Source organism: Littorina saxatilis, linkage group LG8, assembly GCF_037325665.1.
Source record: "Littorina saxatilis isolate snail1 linkage group LG8, US_GU_Lsax_2.0, whole genome shotgun sequence".
Classification (NCBI taxonomy): Eukaryota; Metazoa; Mollusca; class Gastropoda; order Littorinimorpha; family Littorinidae; genus Littorina; species Littorina saxatilis.
The window spans coordinates 62,653,951-62,677,792 of NC_090252.1; the positions used below are offsets into that span (position 1 = coordinate 62,653,951).

The window sequence follows — 23,842 nt, forward strand, 5'->3', positions numbered from 1 at the left end:
TCAGTCCACCCTACATCATCATCATCCTGATCTCTGCCCGGTAACACGGCCACCACGCGCCGCTCCAGGCCTGTCACCCAGTCATACATCGCTACTGTCACTGTGTCCGTTGCCGCCACCGCCGCGTCCTGCACAGCTCCCTCCCACCTCGCCCTGTTGTGTTGCAAGTCTTGATACCCCAACACACTCACCGGTACACCTGCATCCTTCAGTCCCTGCACCACGCCGCTAGCTGGTGACGTCACCTGCCCTGCCCCATCCGTGACGTCATCCTGTAGATCGTCGCTTCTGGTCAAGACGAACACGTCGCGGTAGCTCAGCCGGGAGGGACTGTTGGCGGCGCTCCTCCCTGCAAGAAAAAGACGGTTGTAACGGTTACACAGTCTTGTTTGATAAATAGTCATGTATGTAAGCAAACATTCGTTACATTTCAAGACACAACCTATCCGTGTATTTGTTTTCTCAAACACACACACACTTGATTTATAATATCATCACAAAGTGTGTACATTTTCAACAAACACAGACATCAAAACTTCGACGTCATGACGTAATTTTGAAGTTTACGTCAATAAAAATGACGTCATTTTTTTCCCTACAGACTGACCTGCCTATGTATTTGATTGAAAATTTAGTTCTTGAGTAAAGACTTTTCAATATATATTCTCGGGGGAGGGGGGGGGTTGAGGGGGGGGGGTGGTGGGGGGTAAAACACCATTAGGGAACGGGAAGGTTTACCCCTCACTCAAACCTACCACAATCATCATCATCATCATCACCAACTCCCCCACCAACACCACCACCAACATCATCATCATCATCATCATCATCATCATCATCATCATCATCATCATCATCATCATCATCATCATCATCATCATCATCATCATCATCAGCTGCACAACTTACCCACACCCAGACGGCGCAGCTCGGCAGCGATATCCTGACCACACTGTGCGCAGTCCACAGGCCACCGACCTGTGTGAGCGTTGCCATGGTGACTCAGCCGTATCACGCTCAGCCCGTCCCCAGGGGCAGGCACGCCGCTGTCGCTGTAGTCGTGGACAGGATACCTGTGAATCACGGGTTGTATTTCACGCAGGACGGCGGGCGCCGAGCGGAGGGGGACAGTGAACACCTGTGTCTGTAGTGCTGGGGGTATCTCGGTTTTGGTAACACCGGCACACCACAGGTACAGGTGTGGTACTTGCTGCGCTAGGCGTGTTACAAGGCGTGTGTGACGGGGACCATGCTTATTCCTGTGACACAGAATGGAGACATGGTGTTAGAGATGTGTGCCACACTCACATGAGACATGGTAAGCTGATAATAGTAATGCGTTATCCGCAACTTAAAAAAAGATGTCACTTGATATTTTACCAATGTACGCACACTGTGGTTAAAACAACATGCAATTCCACTCGTACACGGTGGTGCGAGTTACATGAATCAGACAGTTAACTCTCTCTCTCTCTCTCTCTCTCTCTCTCTCTCTCTCTCTCTCTCTCTCTCTCTCTCTCTCTCTCATCTCTCTTTTTCTCTCTCTTTCCTCTCTCTCTCTTTCTCTCTCTTTCCTCTCTCTCTCATCTCTCTCTCTTTCTCTCTTTCTCTCCTCTCTCTCTCTCATCTCTCTCTCACACACACACACACACACACACACAAACAAACACACACACACACACATGTATGAACACAAACCTGCTGTCAAAGCTCGCCTCGTCGATCAAGACGTGTAGGTGGCCGTTTTTCACACATGCCACGAGGTCGGTGACTGCCTGCTCGACATCAGCCTCCCTGTCCCAGAAATTGTACCGGTGGTACGACACGCTGCCTGGTGTCAGGGAAGGCGTTGGGCCCGCCCTCAGCGACATCTCCAGCTGTTGTTTGATGGATGTGCTGACGGCCCGGGTGTTGTACCGTGTTGACAGGACGTGCACATCGTGCCCCTGTCGCAGCCACCGCACGCCTTGCAGCACCAACACCACCGTCTTACCTGTTGGAACACAAACAATAGTAAGGTTACTAAATTGCAGGACAATGTGAAAACAAGGCAGTGTTACATGTAGAGACGACTTGCACATCGTGACCCTGGTGATAGGGAAGATGTAGGCCCGCGATCAGCCACCTCAACCCCTGCAGTACCAGAACTGTCTTACCTGTTCACACATAAAATATGACCTAAACAATATACATGTATTCCAATACAATGTGAAAGGAAGGCTCTGTTACATTGAGTCCGTTTCACCAGTTACACGCGAAACACAGCATCAGGAACATAGCAATAAGCATAACAAAATGGATATATCTGCTAAGAAAATTCTTATTTTGGAAAATTAAATTTCATGGAGACTAAATCGACTAAATGAACAAACTTTTCTCCGAGTCAGCTGGATGCCTTTCCTTCAGTTGACACATTTTGGATGGAATCAGACACCACACACAGCGTGCACAAAACAAACCGTCCTCCAAAACTAGAACCTTCTGGTACGATGACGATAAAGTAAAACTTGACAAAAAAACAACGTCATACACATCGCGTCATTCATTCGACTAAGACTAAGACTAAGACGTCAGAGCACTGTTATGGGGCTGTCACACTATAACGTATAGCAGTAACTTATGCTGTCTTATGAGAATTTTCTTCGAAACGCTGGAATACGTTTGACATCAGTTAGATGTAGGTTTCTTATAAGTAGTAATACGTTAAAAGCACGCTGGTATAAGCTGGCATACGTTGTTGTATGCTGAGACCGAGAAACAAAATTTGAACACGTTCAAAATGTGTGGTCGTATGCCGACGTACTCTTCATACGTTAGGCATACGCTAGACATACGCTACGCATATGTTAAATACGTTACAGGTAGTTTACTCATACGTCGAGATACGTTGAGATACGTTGAGATACGTCGAGATACGCTAGCAGAAAGGTGTACCATGCAGCTAACTTATCGATAACCTATTACAGTAGTAACTTACTTGTAACCTAGGTCTTACCTATATCTAACGTATTCCAAGCATGTCTGACGATCGTGTAACTTATTGAACGTATCGCTACCGTACAACTAGCGTATGATTGGCGTGTTGCTGTCCCTGTATATAAATGGCTCTTCCTCTGCGGCTCTTGGTAGCAGTCTGCTTCTTCGGACCCATGTTAGTTGCTCGCACAGTGTGGAATGATGTTCTGTCTGAGATTGACGCAATATTTATTGTGATTGTCACGTGATCGTTCGAAACACGCCGAGCCCGCTGCGCATAGGTTTCTCATAAGTTACTCATACGTTGGGCATAAGGCGAGGCCGCTAGACATACGCTGGTCATACGCTATGATACGCTATCATAAGTTTGATATAAGTGAGTGATGTGTTTGTAATAAGTTTTGACTTTTCATATGCCAGACATAAGTTTCTCTAAAACGCTAGAGTGTGACAGCCCCATAAGGAAATCAGAAACATTGTTCTGTCAGTATCGTTTGCCGCAACAAAAGTGACGACAATAATTATTGTTGTTGTTCACGATGATGATGATGATGATGATGATGATGATGATGATGATGATGATGATGATGATGAAGGTGATGAAGATAAAGATGATGATGATGATGATGATGATGATGATGACGATGAAAGGAACATTAATGACATTATCAAAATGTTGTGTGGGTGTGTTTTAAACAAATATATAAAACAGTGGCAGAAGCAGCAGTAGTAGTACTAAAAGGGTGGTGGTGGCGGTGGTGGTGGTGGGTTTGTTTCTCTTTATGGCAGCAGTATTAGCACAGCACCCTTCACACACATGTCAACCGGCACGGTTGGCCTAGTGGTAAGGCGTCCGCCCCGTGATCGGGAGGTCGTGGGTTCGAACCCCGGCCGGGTCATACCTAAGACTTTAAAATTGGCAATCTAGTGGCTGCTCCGCCTGGCGTCTGGCATTGTGGGGTTAGTGCTAGGACTGGTTGGTCCGGTGTCAGAATAATGTGACTGGGTGAGACATGAAGCCTGTGCTGCGACTTCTGTCTTGTGTGTGGCGCACGTTATATGTCAAAACAGCACCGCCCTGATATGGCCCTTCGTGGTCGGCTGGGAATTAAGCAAACAAACAAACAAACAAACACACATGTCAGCAGGTGTACGGTGTAACCTCATTCACGTCATGTCCTTCTAGTGATGTTCACATGTGCGACTTTCAGCCGATTTTGAGCCGAGTTTTGTCGATGATAAGGCAGGCAAAAGTTGGTACAGCAAAATAATCGTGAAGTTAACCATGTCAAAAGACAACCCGAATTTTGAACAATTGCCGGAAGGCCTGGTCGGAAATAAATCTCCCTTTGAAAACTGTGCGACTTTGAGCAAAGACCCTAAATACAGAGCGTTTGCTTTGAACAGCTTTTTCTGGAGGCTTACTGTGCCTTTAATTAGTTAGCCGAGTGCGCCCAGGAGACTGAACCTTGTTATAGTAGAAGGCCAGCACAAGAAACTAGAGCTGCATTTGCCGCGCGCCGATGTTGGACTTTAACGCGAAACAGACGGCTGAGCTTAGTGTCACAAATCGGCAGCAAGACCAACAACAACAAAGAAACAAAATAAGAAACAAACAATCTAGTAAGAGAAGCTGTGAGCTTGTCACCTGTTCCTGGCGCTCCCGTAATGTAGACCAGTGGCGGGTCTCGGTTCATGAGGCCCAGCTGTTGCAGAGTCAGAACCAGAAGTGCCAGCCTCCGCCCCAGTTCCACCACCGCCTGTCCTGCAGTACGCACCTCCACGCGGACACCGTTGTAGCAGGGTACAGACACCGTGGTGGCCGGACCAACAAACCTGTAACAGAAATAATTAAGACAAAGATAAATGATAATTAAAACTCAAACGTAGAATACCAACATAGTTGCAGCACTGTGCATGTGACGTTACTAACATGGATGTCACTTCTCTCACCTGGCTACGATGTCCAGGTAAAGTTGATCAGTGAGCCGAGTGTCCACAGTACAGGCCATCCTGTGTTGCCACCAGGTGCTCAGCTGTGATAACACGGCGGGTGTCACGTGCCAGTACGATGCAGGCTGGGACAATTGGTCAGAGCAACAGCACAGCTGTATGGCCTCTGCTGTGTTGGCTGCACCCAGGCTCTGACACACCGCCTGCAATGTAGATAATTTATACCTGTCGTAAAATTGCATGACATGACACATACACATCACAACGTCTCCACAATACTTATCTGTCTAGAATGAGCCGCAGCGTATTACACACAGATAGGCGGCACGTGATGTTGAACAAAACAAAGTCGATTGATAAACTATTCACTCTAAACAAAAGTGTTCCACTCCTGAACACCCTTTCTGTAACCACTTCTGAACACCCTTTTAGTAGAACACTTTTGGAACACTTTTGGAACACAAAAAGTGTTCTATACACAAAAAAGTGTTCCAAAAGTGTTCCAAAAGTGTTCCAAAAGTGTTCCAAAAGTGTTCACATCTGAACACTTTTAAGTGTTCACCCTGCTGTAACCACTTCTGAACACATAAAAGTGTTCAGGTCAACACTTTTAGAACACTTTTGGAACACTTTTGGAACACTTTTAGAACACTTTTAGAACACTTTTGGAACACTTTTAGAACACTTTTGGAACACTTTTGGAACACTTTTAGAACACTTTTAGAACACTTTTGGAACACTTTTAGAACACTTTTGGAACACTTTCATCCTGCACTGTCATACAATTCAGAAAGACATTAAAATCAAATTTTGTGAGCAAAGAAGCATTTTTAATTGACAAAAAGAAATGTCTGCAGCAGTCGCAGAACAAACGGGTCTGGGGTAGGAATTGTTGAACACATAATATACCGAGCAACAAAATTCGTCATTGTTTGATTGACAAAATCTTCATCAATTATAGAGTTAGAATTATTAAACTACAAAAGTTTAATGAAGGCATGTTTGACCTTGCTTTTGTGTGATTATTTTGATGCTGTGACTGTTTTAACACACGGGACAAGCAGGTTTATCGTAAAACACATAATGCGCGCTCGCAGCACGTGCAAGTGGAGCAGGAGAAATCTGATGTGTGAGATGTGTTCACTAATGCATTAGCAACCAAAAGAGACCATGGCACGCTTGCTGCCAGTCTCACTTTTGAAACAGCCAGGATGCCAAGATTGACACCACCAAAATGCCAGGTCGATTTAAAGCTGGGGGTGATCCAGAAGCGCTGGCATGGGCTTTAAACGTGCATGTGTCAACAGTTTACCACCTTCTGCAATGTTCTGGTGACATTGGAAGCACTGCAGTTATGCAACGCGGTAGATTTTTTCGCATTACCCCAATAAGACAAGATCGCAATTTCCTTCCACAACGTCTTCGACATCGATTCAATTCAGCCGCTGACAATACCAGGATGCCAGAGAACGCGATGAAGGCTGACTGAGCGAGACCTCCAAAACTTCGTTTTGTCCTGTGTGTTGAAACAATCGCAGCATCAAAATACTCACGCAACAGCTGTGTCAAACATGCCTTCATCAAAATGTTGTGGTTTGATAATTCTAACTCCATAATTGTTCGAGATTTTGTCAATCAAACATTGCAGAAATTTTTCGCGTTTCTTTTGTTGCTCGGTATATGTTGCTATTAAATAATATGAACGGAGCTCTGGTAAACCCCATCTTGAAAGTTCACACACGAAAGTCCGATAACAAAAACACCCTTCAGAGTTGGGAGGATTCCAGGCCCTTGGTCTTTGGTTTAGTTTTCAACTCGCTGTCCGGAACATCCTGTTCGAAATAAAAGTGAGTTTTAGAACATGATGCATTTCCAACTCTTAACAGGTTTGTGTTAAACGTTTGTACTTAATTGATAACACTGAAGTGTAAATCTTAACTAATAGTGGACTTCTTCTTGCTGTCAGCAGATCTCCAACAATCGCAGTTACGGGTAAACTTTTTTTTATTCCAGAACGGGCATAGGTCACATAACAGAGAACAAATAAATCACGTCCAATTCGCTCTCACCTTCCCAACACACAATGACACTCGCATGCACGCACATGCACACACGACTGAATGTAAAAAGTAATCCCTCTTGAAGCAGGAGTCTGTCCCTAAGAACAACAAGTCGCGTAAGGCGAAAATACAATATTTAGTCAAGTAGCTGCCCTTTTTCAGCAAGACCGTATACTCGTAGCATCGTCAGTCCACCGCTCATGGCAAAGGCAGTGAAATTGACAAGAAGAGCGGGGTAGTAGTTGCGCTAAGAAGGATAGCACGCTTTTCTGTACCTCTCTTTGTTTTAACTTTCTGAGCGTGTTTTTAATCCAAACATATCATATCTATATGTTTTTGGAATCAGGAACCGACAAGGAATAAGATGAAAGTGTTTTTAAATTGATTTCGAAAAAAAAATTTTGATAATAATTTTTATATATTTAATTTTCAGAGCTTGTTTTTAATCCGAATATAACATATTTATATGTTTTTGGAATCAGCAAATGATGGAGAATAAGATAAACGTAAATTTGGATCGTTTTATAAATTTTTATTTTTTTTTACAATTTTCCGATTTTTAATGACCAAAGTCATAAATTAATTTTTAAGCCACCAAGCTGAAATGCAATACCGAACCCCGGGCTTCGTCGAAGATTACTTGACCAAAATTTCAACCAATTTGGTTGAAAAATGAGGGCGTGACAGTGCCGCCTCAACTTTCACGAAAAGCCGGATATGACGTCATCAAAGACATTTATCAAAAAAATGAAAAAAACGTTCGGGGATTTCATACCCAGGAACTCTCATGTCAAATTTCATAAAGATCGGTCCAGTAGTTTAGTCTGAATCGCTCTACACACACACACAGACACACACACAGACACACGCACATACACCATACCCTCGTTTCGATTCCCCCTCGATGTTAAAATATTTAGTCAAAACTTGACTAAATATAAAAAGTAGAATTAAAATAGGTCTTTCGCAAGGATTTCATTAGCGCGTGGCCACTCTGGAAAATGGCACTCTACAAATTTTTTATATAAGGTAAGCAGTAAACCGTACTGCTAATGTGGCGAGGCCTTGAGCACGCCCGTTTTCCTTAACTCGTTCTTAAACCTATGTGAACCCAGGGAAAACACCTTGTCAACAATCACTGGAAGCCAAAGATCACTGTCGCAATTAATCGTGAACTCCGATGAGTTTTAGTTCAAAGAAAAGGGTGTCATATTGAATGCACCCTCTAGTAATCCGTTTGTAAAGAAACTACCTAAGTTTTGTTGGTTTAATCTAAATAATGAATTATAAGGAAATCATTTATTATGTAATGTATTCTATATTATAGAATGCATTCTATAACGTTCCGAACTGCCTTCTATGATAAAATGCATTCTATTTACACAAAATACCAAAATGCTTTTTATGATAGAATGCGTTCTTTAACGTCCTGAAATGCATTATAATTTATATGCATAATGTCCCGAAACTACAACAGGCCAGCCCCGCAAAGAAAAGCAGAACTACACACACACACACACACAGCCACACACACGCACAGAGAGAGAGAGAGAGAGAGAGAGAGAGAGAGAGAGAGAGAGAGAGAGAGAGAGAGAGAGAGAGAGAGAGAGAGAGAGAGAGAGAGAGAGAGAAAGAGAGAGACAGAGAGACAGAGAGAGAGAGAGAGACAGAGAGACAGAGACAGAGAGACAGAGACAGAGAGAAAGAGAGAGCTGTGTGTGAGATTGTTTGTAGATCTGCTTTCGAAGCAGGGACCATACCGAGCTGGCCTGTAGAAGTTTTGTGGCGCTTTATGGAATGCATTCTATCATAAGAATGCATTGTTGGACGTTATAGAATGCATTCTATAATAGAATACATTTCTGGGCAAATGACAAGTATGATTGAATGCATTCTATATTATACAATGTTTTCTATTTTATAGAATGCATTCTATAAATATAGAATGTGTTCTATGATATGGAATGCATTCTTTAATATAAAATGCATTCTAATTTCTATCATAATTTTCTAAAATATTTCATTATTTAGATCAAACTAACCAAAACTTACAAACGGATCGCTTTTAACTCACGTGATCTCAAGCTAAACCTACGTGAACCGAAGGAAAACACCTTGTCAGCGACCATTGGAGGCCAGCGATCACTGTCAAAACCAATCATAAACTCCGATGAGAATATTTTCAAAAGAAAAGGGTGTCATATTGAATGCACCCTGCATACACTGTTAGCGGCAATGGCAGATCCAAGCGGATCAGCAGCGTGTTGTCTGTTGGCCATGCTTTGAATGGAAATTCTGAGTAGACTTAGTTCAGGAAAACATTTTATCATTGCAGGCCTCAGCACTCACTGAACTTAAAAATATGTATATATTTTCCACCTTTTAAGGAGAAGACTGCAAAATAAGGCAGCATTCTCAAAATGTAACTGCGCTGTATCCCACAGAAAGCTTAAACTTACATGAAGTGCATCCACAAGGTTTCGTCGCATTACTGTTAGCAAAGAAACTACAATGGGAAGAAGGATAACTTCCTCATTGGGCATGCTTAGAAATGAGAATGGCTAAATATGAGTTATTCCCCTTTGCTGCATGTTGACCAGACTGTCTCCTGCTTTGTTATGACTAGTACAGTCGATCTTTCTCATGTTGTGACTTGCTTTATTTTCACATTTTCGGTATTTAAAACAGCAAACACAAACACACACACACACACACACACACACATACACTGAAGAAGTTTCCATTCTGATTCGGTTATTTTATTTGGTGCTATATGTTTGCTTCACATTGTTTCTTTTTTTTACATTGCTTGAGGTATCCCCATTCGCTAAACACATCCATAATGCATGCATGGCTCATTCGAAAGAGGGCAACTGAACAACTGATGCCCAATAGCAATAAATACTGAACAACTGAACAATAAAAAGCAATAAAATGATGACAGTGCCAAGTTTTTAAGTACAAAGTGAAATCATGTGACTGGACAAAGGCACAATTACAAAATACAAATAAAAAAATCGTGGCCCATTTTAAATTAAGTTCTCAGCTCATGGGGAAGCATAAGATGACCCTAGAAACCGAAATTAGGAGACCTCCCGCCCCCAGGGCAGACTACAAAAAAAAAAGGGGGGGGGGGGGGGTAATTTGTGAAAAAGTATAAAAGGAATCAAAAACTGTATACATGTATTTAGTTAATACCCCAAAAAGTTGTATAGTATATACAATGTCAGACCCTAAAGAAAGTTTGTTAGTCATTGCTTAGGCAAAACAAAGCAAAATAGTCTGTTTACGGTATCCCGACCAACCCTATTATTTTTTCCCCGCCAACCCTAGACCTTTTTTTTGGCATTTGGAGAAAAAGAAAAAGAAAAAAAATCAATTTTGTTCCTGTTTTTTTGCAAAATAATTTAAAAAGATGGTTATAAAAAAAAAATTAAGAAAAGCCGACCTACCGACCCTCTTTTTGTGTGCCTATGTTACTGTAAACAGACCAAAAGGTACATCAAAAACAACACACCAGGGATGCTACTCTCCCCTTAAAAATAGCCATGGGTCATAGGTGTGACGTTTGAATCTTTTAGCTAAATAAAACCATAGGCAATTGATCGGAAATATCACGAAAAATCTTACAAGTTTATTATTTGTTTGCTTGGACCAATCCTCTTGCCGAAGTGTTTTACAGTAAAAATTGATTTTACGTCAAAAGTATCACAGGAATATCGAATGTTGAGGTAAGGCTGGGATAGCCAAGTTCAAGAATAACGGAAGGTGACTGTTGAATCTTTTTGAAAATGTATAAAAATATAGATGGTAGGCAATTCAAAATTAAACAAGAAGGGCAAAGCCCATACGACTCACATGCTTTACACATTTTTCCTACCAAAATACATGTGACCTTGACCCAAGGTCAAGGTCATCCAAGGTCATGCAACACAAAGCTGTTAATTCAAGACATAGGAAGTACAATGGTGCTTATTGGCTCTTTCTACCATGAGATATGGTCACTTTTAGTGGTTCACTACCTTATTTTGGTCACATTTCATAAGGGTCAAAGTGACCTTGACCTTGATCATATGTGACCAAATGTGTCTCATGATGAAAGCATAACATGTGCCCCACATAATTTCTAAGTTTGAAACAGTTATCTTCCATAGTTCAGGGTCAAGGTCACTTCAAAATATGTATACAATCCAACTTTGAAGAGCTCCTGTGACCTTGACCTTGAAGCAAGGTAAACCAAACTGGTATCAAAAGATGGGGCTTACTTTGCCCTATATATCATATATAGGTGAGGTATTGAATCTCAAAAACTTCAGAGAAAATGGGAAAAATGTGAAAAATAGCTGGTTTTTAGGCAACATTTATGGCCCCTGCGACCTTGACCTTGAAGCAAGGTCAAGATGCTATGTATGTTTTTTGGGGCCTTGTCATCATACACCATCTTGCCAAATTTGGTACTGATAGACTGAATAGTGTCCAAGAAATATCCAACGTTAAAGTTTTCCGGACGGACGGACGTCCGGACGGACGTCCGGACGGACGACTCGGGTGAGTACATAGACTCACTTTTGCTTCGCATGTGAGTCAAAAAGGACTCTCGGAGCATGGACTTTTGAGTCAAAAATTAAAGAAGGCTCTATGAGCCGAAGTACATGTTTTGTCTCTTTTTTTTATTTTGAATTCCCTACGATCTATATTTTGATACAATTTTGGACCCTCTTTGTACGGAGAGAGTTGGCAATTGTTAATCACTCACATTCTCTCATCTCATCGACTCTCCTTCGGCTCCTTGGTAACATGCGTTCCGTCTCTGCCAGGAATGGACACAGCAGCAGATAACCGGTAAATATGTAACAGGCATAAATGGCAAAATAGCTCGCCTCGCCTGATAATATATGAGACAACTGTTCTATTACAAAGTCTTTCTTGGGAGGCTTGGCTAATTTACTCGCTCGTTTTACACGGGGTTCCATCGTTTTCTTTTCTAATCGGAAAACCTTGCTCCTCAGTTTGTTGACCTTCTGCCGAAGTTCCGCTTCACGAGGGGATGGGGAGGATGACGACTTTGATGCTTTACATCCTATGTCCTCCAGGATCGCCTGAATGTCATCTAAAAAAGAAAACACACACACAAAACACACATAAAATAACATAACCATAACAAGTTACAACCTGGAAGAAATTAAAACATGTGTAATTCAATCACAAAATGAAAATAAACAATAGCGTAGGAAGGCAGGCCAGAAATGAAGTGTATTAGCAACTATGGATTCGATGTGGAACAATGATGGAATTGACCTTGTTTGGTACTGAATGGGTGAGGCCATTAGAACTGTACCCACGGAATACGCGCTATATAAGCTTTATATTGATTGATTGATTGATTGATTAGGACAACAGTACCAGGTAAACTCCTCACACACCATGCCTCTTTCTTTCTTTCTTTATTTGGTGTTTAACGTCGTTTTCAACCACGAAGCTTATATCGCGACGGGGAAAGGGGGGGGGGGGGGGGGGGAGATGGGAATAGAGCCACTTAATTGTTTCTTGTCAAACCATGCCTCTAACAGGATATGTTTCCCATCTTTACGTGTGGGAACTACAGGTGCAATTTCATCCATCCATGCATCCGCCCTATACAGCTTCTTCTTCTTCTGCGTTCGTGGGCTGAAACTCCCACGTGCACTCATTTATTTGCACAAGTGGAATTTTATGTGTATGACCGTTTTTACCCCGCCATTTAGGCAGCCATACGCCGCTTTCGGAGGAAGCATGCGGGGTATTTTTGTGTTTCTAAAACCCACCGAACTCTGACATGGATTACAGGATCTTTTTCGTGCGTATTTGGTCTTGTGCTTGCGTGTACACATGAAGGGGGATAAGTCACTAGCAGGTCTGCACATAAGTTGACCTGGGAGATCGGAAACATCTCCACACTTAACCCACCAGGCGGCCGCGACCGGGATTCGAACCCTCGACCTTCCGAGTTAATAGACCGACGTCTTACCACCCCGCCCCAGCGCCCGTCACCCTATACAGCGATTATCAACTATGTAATGGATGGGTTTAAACATTTTTTGATGTCAGGGTGTTCTTCATGGTTAAAAATCTCTTACCTGGTTGAACAATTTGTGTATCAGGCGACAGGTCGGTGCTGGCTTCATTTGTAGCTACCCTTTGCGATGGTGGCTTCCTCCCACTAGCAACCTGCAAATTGCACAGCTCTTTAACTGACAAACTCACAACCAACACCCAGTCACAATGAAACATTTCTCCCAATTTCATGGCATTGGTCTTAGGCCACACACAAAAAGTGTATGTTTCTGGTAAGGCAAAACAAAAAATAATCTGTTTACGGTATCCGGACCGACCCTATTTTTTTCCCACCGGCCCTAGACTTTTTGGGGGCATTAAAAAATAAAATTAAAATATTCAGATGGCTAAAATACAAAACTAAAAAGCCGACCTACCGACGCTATTTTTGGGGGGCCTATGTTACCTTAAACAGACTTTTTTGTGACCTAACATGACTAAAGGTGGAGATTTTTTTTCTAACCTTTTTTTTTAAAACCATCTTTTAAACTATTTTGTTGAAAAACAGGAAAACAATTGATTTTCGAATACCCCTTTTATTTTTGAAAATGCAAAAAAAAAAAAAATGTCTAGGGTCGTCGGGAAAACATAGGTAGGGTCAGGTGACCAGAAACATACAACTTTTTTGTTGTTGACGCCGACCCTATACCTTTTTTGCCATTTGGGGCTGTTTTTTTGCAAAATAAGTTCATCATATCATCATAATCAGGACGTCGATCCAAAATAAGTAACTTTTTTTTGTTGGCCTTATCATTTTTTTTGCGCTAAATGCAAACAGGCATTATTTGATGGGAACAATGCTGTTGTTTTCAATTCTTACATCAGCCTCAAACTTGTCATTACTCAACCTGCATTTAATAGTGTGCTTCTTTGGTTTGCAAAAACCTAAAACCAATAAATAAATAACCTTCGGTGGTGGATTGGGCACTGCAAACAATGTCGGGACAGCATTCCACACAAGTGATCCTCTCTGCAGGATTGTTTTACTGGTTGGCCTCAAAGTGATCAGTACAAAGCTTGAGACCTTGAACAGCAGCTGGCTGCAGCTTTTCAAAGTCCTCTCGCCTTGTGAATTGCATCCATATTCTGCACCTAGTTTGACAATAAAAACAACAATGTTATTGTTAAACTAAGCAAAAAGGAAAGACAAAGAAAGCTAAATCAGATCTTCAGTCTAAATCTAACGCTCTGCCTGAACGCAAAACGGATGAGTGATGTACCTTTGTACTGTAGTTTTCCCGTAAGCAAGGTTTGATAAAGGTTTCGGCAAATATGCCCACGGGTTTGTCATCAAGTGTAAACTGTTGTTTTGTACTGACTGCTGACTCACACTCACAGTCGTAAGTACTCGCTGACGCTGTAGTCTACTGAGTGAGTTGACTCGAGCCATTGCATTCTCATTCTGAAGAAGGTAAACCTGATGAAATAATCACTGCACAACCCACCTTTTTTCTTCTGTAGGGAACTTGTGGAAAGTTTTCCCGAAGCAGCTCTGTTTGTAACGGGCGTTCTTGCAACAAAAAGCCGAGCACAATTATTTACCACCACCTCGCACACGATCGGTACCTACGCGATCCGCCATTTTGTTTTCGCCGCCAGCATGTGACTAGGGACGATAACCCACAAACACTTTTTCGCATTTTCTTCGCAAGTTCCACGTCTTCCTTTTGTACAGTGTTTGCTGTTAGCTCCATCTCCAGAAAGTGAACTGCCTCAGCCAAGCAGTATGGTTCCTGCACACACAAGATGCATGTTAAGAAATCAAACACTATTTTACTGAAGTTCCACATCGTAGCAACACTGACAAGTGTTCTGATTCTCATACTTTTGTTTATTGTGAAACTGTGTATCAACATTTAGATTTCTGTCAAATGTGGAAGGAGAGGGGGCTGGCTCTGTGTGTGTGTGTGTGTGTGTGTGTGTGTGTGTGTGTGTGTGTGTGTGTGTGTGTGTGTGTCCACATATGAGTTTGGCGACTGTCTGGTGTGTTTTGCACGGAGATATTAATTTTGAAACAGAGTATTTCAGCAAATAGTATAATCAATGATTCCGCAACCGCCGGCACAATTGGCCTAGTGGTAAGGCGTCCGCCCGGTGATCGGGAGGTCGTGGCTTCGAACCCCGGCCGGGTCATACCTAAAACTTTAAAATTGGCAATCTAGTGGCTGCTCCGCCTGGCGTCTGGCATTATGGGGTTAGTGCTAGGACTGGTTGGTCCGGTGTCAGAATAAAGTGACTAGGTGAGACATGAAGCCTGTGCTGCGACTTCTGTCTTGTGTGTGGCGCACGTTAAATGTCAAAGCAGCACCGCCCTGATATGGCCCTTCGTAGTCGGCTGGGCGTTAAGCAAACAAACAAACAAAACTTATCAGATCAATTTGAAAGTCAATATTTCTCTGCAAAACTACACAATATATGCAAATGCAGGACATGCGTACCTTGGTAAACACGTCTGGGTTGCCGTCAGTGCCTCCTGTTCATCCTCAGTGCAATTCAGAAGAAATGTGCGCAGGTTACGCCCACATCGATTCGCCACATGGGCACATCAGCTCAAACGGCTTCCCAGTTCCCTGAAAGTGTGATAGATCTGTGAAATCAAATACAACCAAGCATGCATAGAATTATTCTAAATTGCGCACACAATCAACCTGGCCACTATTATGATGAATGTTGTTCATTAATGTATGCTGTTTTTAGCCTACCGCTTCACTTTATCTAGCGTGCAGATCGTACATCTATGATCTAACCAAAGGAAGAAGAAGAATCCGAAAATCTGCAAATGTATTGCTGTGACCACAGGCGGAAGGTATCGTTCACTGGACCACCATTATCATTATAAGGAACCCCTGGACATACAAGTATAACAATAACAAAAAACCAAGCACATCAACCAGAATAAAAAAATCAACATCAAATTGAAATAGAGTTTATTTACCAACGCAGAACTAATGTAAAAGGTCCACTGATCAGCTGAAACCGTTGCGACAGCAAAATTAGAGAAATTGTCTTAAAACGTCCACAGATACAAGTAACGGGAACATGTTACAACAAAAATACGAGTGACTAAGCTTAGATGAATTAATACAAAATCTCAGCAAGCAACTTACAGATAACAATCGGAAATCCTGAGCCAAATCAACGCAGCGACAACGCAGACAGGTCCACAGATCTAAAAGTGTCAACGTTCTTTTTTGAAGCATGATGGGACAATTAGTAACATTATTAAAGTGTAAAAATAAAAATGCTAATACTTACCGCTTATTAGATGTCTCAGATGAAATAAATGTTTGATGAAAAAATATAAGCACAACACGATTAAAAACGAAAACAAAAAAACGTCCCGCAGCGGTCTAGGGGGTATAAAAATTATATACTCTAAGCGACGCTAGATCTCGACGAGTCTCCGTAGCTCAATCGGTAGAGCGCTGACATGGCAAGGCGAAGGTCTCGGGTTCGAATCCGCTCATGGCCCAAATATTCCAAGCGGAGCGCGGGCGAAGCCCGCGCGTAGCGAGGTAGTTTTTTTTTTCATCTCCCAGCACTGAAAATTTTTTTGCCAAGTGGTGTCTGTCTGTGAACATTGTTCTAGAATTCATCTTTTAGCACAATATTAGCGACACTGTTTGGACAATTCTATTAAAATTAGGCGTACAAACTGATTTTGTTTCGGGGAATCCTCTCAGAGGATCAGAATTTTCATATAATATCATCGGAAGCTGTTACAACGGGAAAATGTGAAACTTTTGTCACTTTTTAACATGGAATTTCATCTTTGAGCGTTTCAAGCGGACTTTAATAAAATAGTTATTTGCGAATTAAGCAGCGGAAGACACTCACCGGTTCAACATGTGTATGGTCATTAAACCTCAAAACATTTCAGTAAGTGGTTTAGACAAACACCTCCGACATGTGAGGGTGACTGGTTTGTAGCTGAAGAGTTTTTTTCTAAAGTGTGTTCTAAATACAAATGACGTACTGGTAATGATGTAATGAGTTGTTCTAATCTTGTTCTTGGAACTCTTGCTGTTCCAAGCTTGTTCTTAGCAAGTCTTGGTGACGAGAACAAAGACTATCAATGAAATCTTTAGAAATAACCTCTGACAACGACGACGATGACGACGACGACGACGATAACAACAACAACAACAAATGACATCGACGACGACGACAACAACAACATCAACAACAACAACAACAACAAAAACAACAACACGAGAACAACAACAATCACGACAACGAACATGACAACAACAACACCAACAACTACGACGACAACTACAACGACTGGGTTATGATGACATCACCAATGATTTAAAGGCCGTTAAAAAATCGTTAAATCCTATTTCTTCACTGATTCTTATGAAATTTTAAAGGTAGGTTTGTTGTCCCCAACTTATTTTCCATACTTTTCCAGAAGAAAAACATAATTTTGGCAGTTAAAAACCGTTAAATTTCAATTCTTCACCGATATTTATGAAATTTTGTGGGTAGGTTCGTTGTCCCCAACTGATTTTCACTCTATACTTTTCCAGAAGAAAGACATAATTTTGGCAGTTAAAAAACGTTAAATTTCAATTCTTCACCTATCTTTATGAAATTTAGTGGGTGGGTCCGTTGTCCCAAACTGAATTTTAAGACATACTTTTCCAGACAAAAAACCTTATTTTTGGCAGTTAAAAACCGTTAAATCTCAATTCTTCATCGATATTTATGAAATTTTGTGGGTAGGTTCGTTGTCCCCAACTGATTTTCACTCCATACTTTTCCAGAAGAAAAACATAATTTTGGCAGTTAAAAACCGTTACATTTAAATTTTCACCTATCTTTATGAAATTTAGTGGGTGGGTCCGTTGTCCCAAACTGAATTTCAAGACAAACTATTCCAGTCAAAAAAACTTATTTTTGGCAGTTAAAAACCGTTAAGTCTCAATTCTACACCGATATTTATGACATTTTGTGGGTAGGTTTGTTGTCAGATTTGACATGATGGCAGTGTGAGATATCCTGATGTTTCACAATTTATGCTGCATAATTCAGCCCCATAGGCGCTTGAATTTTAGGTGGAGTTGGGTTTTTTTTCAGCCCAAACCAGTAACCCCCACATGGTTTTCATGTCCCTTTCTGAGAGACTTCAAGAAGTTTCAATTTGACGTCATGATTAGCCTGCCGCATTAGCAAGTATGAAAACACGTCATCGATGACACATTTTAAGACAGAGAGAGAGAGAGAGAGAGAGAGAGAGAGAGAGAGAGAGAGAGAGAGAGAGAGAGAATCATGTACACACAGATGGACGACTTCGCTTGGGGTATGTACTGCCCGGCAGTACACATCTACTTTATTTTAATGTATTGTTTTATTCGGAGCATGACTAAAAGACGAAGTGGAACACTTGTGGAACACTTGTTGAACACGTGTGTTCACCTGGTGTTCCACTGTGCTAAAAAGTGTTTACCATGTGTTCCAAAAGTGTTCAGGTAGCAGAAGATGCTTCAGGATAACACATTGAGAACACTTTCTGTGTTCCAAAAGTGTAAAAATGTGTTCACCCTAACACTTTAAGTGTTCACCCTAAACACTTTCAGTGTTCTCAAAGTGTTATAAAATTTAGAGTGTTGAATAGCTCATTAGATTGTAAAATACTGACTGTCTGTCTGTCTGTCTCTCTCTCTCTCTGTCTCTGGCGCTCATGCTCTCTCTCTCCCTGTGTCTTTTTCTCTTAATCTCCCAGTCTCTCTGTCTGTCTGTATCTGTCTGTCTCTCTCCCCTCCCCCTCCCCCTCCCTCCCTCCTCCCTCCCCCCCCCCCCCTCTCTCTCTCTCTCTCTCTCTCTCTCTCTCTCTCTCTCTCTCTCTCTCTCTCTCTCTCTCACTCTCACCTGTTGTAACTTGGAATTGTTTCCGTCATCCAGTATCCGCCTCAGCTGGGTATGGCTGACGAAGGGCAAGAAGAGAGTCTTCCTCACAGTCAGGCCGGGAGCAATGTCACTGACCATGTGTCTGGCGTGCACCTCACACTTGTCCAACTGCTTGACCGCCTTGTCAATAACCTTGAACACCTCAGTGTCCGCTCGGCTTGCCTCGGCCTTACCGACAGATTTGATCTCTCCAACCAGGATACCATACTGTCGGTGAATCACCAGGATGTCAAAGTCTCCCTGCTTTCCGTGATGCCGAAGCTCCTTAGGTAGGTTTGCTGGCTTTGGGAGCTTGCCTGTGTGTTTGGCGTAGAACGGCTCGTTGAGGTAGTCCTTAAAGTTCAGCTCAGACACCACGAACATGACCTCCTTTCCGGAATCTCCGAGCTGCTGTAAGTTGTGCAGCACGTGCTGCTGTGCCAAGTCTGCCTGAATGTTGCCCTGCTGCTGCTGAAGCTGCTCACTAGAGGGCAGCACAAGCACATCCTGGTCAGTACCGGGTACTGTATCTTTGTTATAAGGCACCCTGGCAAGATGCACAGGTGGTACAACGTAGGTGTGGGTGAGAGCGTCAGGGTACAGCTGTTTCACAATGTCCACCAAGTTGTCACGGGTGAGAGCGTCAGGGGATAGCTGTTTCACAATGTTCACCAACTTGTCACGGGTGAGAGAGTCAGGAGACAGCTGTTTCACAATGTTCACCAACTTGTCACGTGTGAGAGCGTCAGGGGACAGCAGTTTCACAATGTCCACCAACTTTTCACGAGTGAGTGCGTCAGGGTACAACTGTTTCACAATGTCCACCAACTTGTCACGGGTGAGAGCGTCAGGCGACAGCTGTTTCACAATGTCCATCAACTTGTCACGGGTGAGAGCGTCAGGCGACAGCTGTTTCACAATGTCCATCAACTTGTCACGGGTGAGAGCGTCAGGGTACAGCTCCTTCACAATATCCAGCAAGTTGTCACGGGTGATAGCGTCAGGGGACAGCTGTTTCACAATTTTCACAAAGTTGTCACGGGTGAGAGCGTCAGGAGATAGCTGTTTCACAATGTCCACCAAGTTGTCACGGGTGAGAGCGTCAGGAGACAGCTGTTTCACAATGTACATCAACTTTTTACGGGTGCGAGCGTCAGGGGACAGCTGTTTCACAATGTCCACCAAGTTGTCACGGGTGCGAGCGTTAGGAGACAGCTGTTTCACTATGTCCACCAACTTGTCACGGGTGAGAGCGTCAGGGGACAGCTGTTTCACAATGTTCACCAAGTTGTCACGGGTGAGAGCGTCAGGAGATAGCTGTTTTACAATGTCCACCACCTTGTCACGGGTGAGAGCGTCAGGGGACAGCTGTTTCACAATGTCCACCAACTTGTCACGGGTGAGAACGTCAGGAGACAGCTGTTTCACTATGTCCACCAAGTTGTCACGGGTGAGAACGTCAGGAGACAGCTGTTTCACTATGTCCACAAAGTTGTCACGGGTGAGAGCGTCAGGGTAAAGCAGTTTTACAATGTCCACCAACTTGTCACGGGTGTCCTCACCACTGGTGGAGCTCGCCATGATGCGTGATAAAACCACTCGTCCAGGAAGCTGTTGAAGTGACAAATAAGAAATAATGGAACAAGAAATACGAATCGGAGTTAACTAACGACAGTCTGAAGAGGTTGATGTCGGAGTTGTGGTGGTAGTGGTGATGGTGATGGTGGTCATAGTGCGCACCTTCTGTCTCGCACCAGAAACACCACGTTTGGTTTCTACTGGATGGATCAATTTTAGATACCTATCGTTTTGGCCAGAGTTAGTCTCTGCCGCGTATGCAAATGTTGACTGATATGATGAATTAGGCTATAACATCCAGAACAGAATTTAAGAAATGATGAATAAAACTCGTCATAAGCCCAAGAAGACAATTTCAGTGGCTGTTCACATCAGAGCATATCGGCGAACCGCTCTCCAGCCAATATCCAGGTACCACACTCAGTCCCCTGGAAACCCACCTGTACCGAACAGCAATTTAAGATCTTCTTGTAGTCACACGGCGGGTGTGTGTGTCTGTGGGGACGTCTGGCGTTGCCAACAACAGTGTGACAACAACACTAGCAACTGTGACACCGAAAACACCGGGCAGAAAGCCAAACGACACGTATAGAAAGTCTGTGTCGATATGAAAATGCATGCCTGTCACTTTGAGAGAGAGTAAAGTATTGTTGTGTTTCCTTGCCACGAGTCGATCCCTGACTACGGGTTCGAATCCAGACCAGGACGCACACGGGCCGATAATATGTGCACACTCAGAGATGGTATCCATGTCCCAACCCGTGCCACTGTGGTGGCACGTAAATGACCTCGGTCACTCTGTCACACATGCAGGTGGCTGGTTACCCCTGAACAGGTCCACACCTGGGTTGCGCAACGTGAACATTACATTCTGGAAATCAAACCCATGCTGTAAATAAGAATTATAGTTGCTGGTTCAAATACACACATTTATTTAAACACTGCCACGTGTTGTGAAAGCGACCTTGGAACATTATCATACAGTGATTGGTGTTTTTTTCTCCTGAGTAAACATGAACGTGTTTGATTGCTAGCATGCAGTCAGTTTGTATTTACTTAAGAACGCGTTAACCCGTTGGCACACTCCACTGTTGAGACTGTTTGGGGTTGTATTTGGACAGCCGCCAAACAGGTATCACACTGACGTTTGGCGGGTTCTTTTACATGTATGGATTTAACAATGGCTTGAAGATCGTATTCATCTTGTTGCAAAAGCAATGTTGTTGAAATGTAAAGTAGTAGTGAAGGGAATATATTTTCCCACTGATTTCTTCCCAAGTGGTTGCAGCTGAGAGAGAGACAGACACATAGAGAGACTGTGACAGAGACAGAGACAGAGATAGAGAGAAGGAGGGAGAGAAAAAAGGAGAGAGAGAGATATATATATATATATATATATATATATATATATATATATAGAGAGAGAGAGAGAGAGAGAGAGAGAGAGAGAGAGAGAGAGAGAGAGAGAGAGAGAGAGAGAGAGAGAGAGAGAGAGAGAGAGAGAGAGAGAGAGAGAGAAGGAGTGACAGAGAGAGAGAGAGAGAACAGAATTAAACTAAACTTTATTTTACAAGGATTACGATTTATAAAAAGTTGGCTGTTTGAATAGACCCTATCGGTATTCCAAGCTCTCGTAATATCTCGCAAACAACAGAGCATGCGGTACAGCGATCTCGTGCGAGCTGCACAAGCCAAGGTTCGAAGTTCTCGCGATGTTCAAAGCATAACAAAGACCGTGTCTCGCGAGAGCTGCTCAGATACCGGAAAGGTCTATTGGATATATATAAACACAGTAAATGAGACCGTGGTCGCCCGACCTTACCCCGTCATTTCCTGTATATGTTATGTTTCGCATGCACTGTTCAGACTATCAAACCGTGTATGCCCCAGACTGCACTGTTCAGACTATCACATCGTGTATGCCCCAGACTGCACTGTTCAGACTATCACATCGTGTATGCCCCAGACTGCACTGTTTAGACTATCACATCGTGTATGCCCCAGACTGCACTGTTCAGACTATCAAACCGTGTATGCCCCAGACTGCACTGTTCAGACTATCACACCGTGTATGCCCCAGACTGCACTGTTCAGACTATCACATCGTGTATACCCCAGACTGCACTGTTCAGACTATCACATCGTGTATGCCCCAGACTGCACTGTTCAGACTATCACATCGTGTATGCCCCAGACTGCACTGTTCAGACTATCAAACCGTGTATGCCCCAGACTGCACTGTTCAGACTATCACATCGTGTATGCCCCAGACTGCACTGTTCAGACTATCAAACCGTGTATGCCCCAGACTGCAATGTTTAGACTATCACATCGTGTATGCCCCAGACTGCACTGTTCAGACTATCAAACCGTGTATGCCCCAGACTGCACTGTTCAGACTATCACACCGTGTATGCCCCAGACTGCACTGTTCAGACTATCACATCGTGTATACCCCAGACTGCACTGTTCAGACTATCACATCGTGTATGCCCCAGACTGCACTGTTCAGACTATCACATCGTGTATGCCCCAGACTGCACTGTTCAGACTATCACATCGTGTATGCCCCAGACTGCACTGTTCAGACTATCAAACCGTGTGTGCCCCAGACTGCACTGTTCAGACTATCAACCCGTGTGTGCCCCAGACTGCACTGTTTAGACTATCAACCCGTGTATGCCCCAGACTGCACTGTTCAGACTATCAAACCGTGTGTGCCCCAGACTGCACTGTTCAGACTATCACATCGTGTATGCCCCAGACTGCACTGTTCAGACTATCACATCGTGTATGCCCCAGACTGCACTGTTCAGACTATCAAACCGTGTATGCCCCAGACTGCACTGTTTAGACTATCACATCATGTATGCCCCAGACTGCACTGTTCAGACTATCACATCGTGTATGCCCCAGACTGCACTGTTCAGACTATCACATCGTGTATGCCCCAGACTGCACTGTTCAGACTATCAAACCGTGTGTGCCCCAGACTGCACTGTTCAGACTATCACATCGTGTATGCCCCAGACTGCACTGCTCAGACTATCACATCGTGTATGCCCCAGACTGCACTGTTCAGACTATCACACCGTGCATGCCCCAGACTGCAATGTTCAGACTATCAAACCGTGTATGTCCCAGACTGCACTGTTTAGACTATCACATCTTGTATGCCCCAGACTGCACTGTTCAGACTATCAAACCGTGTATGCCCCAGACTGCACTGTTCAGACTATCACATCGTGTATGCCCCAGACTGCAATGTTCAGACTATCAAACCGTGTATG

General features: G+C 43.2%; 1 protein-coding gene and 2 long non-coding RNA genes across 4 annotated transcripts in view; all 3 read right to left on the reverse strand.

Moving 5' to 3' along the window:
- Window positions 1-23,842, reverse strand: part of LOC138974101 (uncharacterized) — a 28,557-nt gene that overhangs the window by 817 nt on the left and 3,898 nt on the right. For both annotated transcript variants that reach the window (XM_070346790.1, XM_070346791.1), the window contains exons 2-7: window positions 18,957-20,585; window positions 4,930-5,132; window positions 4,625-4,812; window positions 1,699-1,993; window positions 910-1,259; window positions 1-349 (exon numbers count right to left, since the gene is read on the reverse strand). The exon at window positions 1-349 is cut by the window's left edge and continues 817 nt beyond it. In XM_070346790.1, the coding sequence (XP_070202891.1) occupies window positions 1-349; window positions 910-1,259; window positions 1,699-1,993; window positions 4,625-4,812; window positions 4,930-5,132; window positions 18,957-20,555 (2,984 nt within the window). In that variant the 5' untranslated portion in view covers window positions 20,556-20,585. The remainder of the gene's footprint in view (window positions 350-909; window positions 1,260-1,698; window positions 1,994-4,624; window positions 4,813-4,929; window positions 5,133-18,956; window positions 20,586-23,842) is intronic.
- Window positions 9,733-14,756, reverse strand: LOC138974112 (uncharacterized). Its single transcript, XR_011458314.1, has 3 exons — window positions 13,990-14,756; window positions 13,106-13,196; window positions 9,733-12,099 (listed from the first exon to the last, which is right to left on the reverse strand). It is a non-coding gene; the product is annotated as an uncharacterized lncRNA (long non-coding RNA).
- On the reverse strand, window positions 14,762-16,295 carry LOC138974113 (uncharacterized). Its single transcript, XR_011458315.1, has 3 exons — window positions 16,190-16,295; window positions 15,521-15,652; window positions 14,762-14,815 (listed from the first exon to the last, which is right to left on the reverse strand). It is a non-coding gene; the product is annotated as an uncharacterized lncRNA (long non-coding RNA).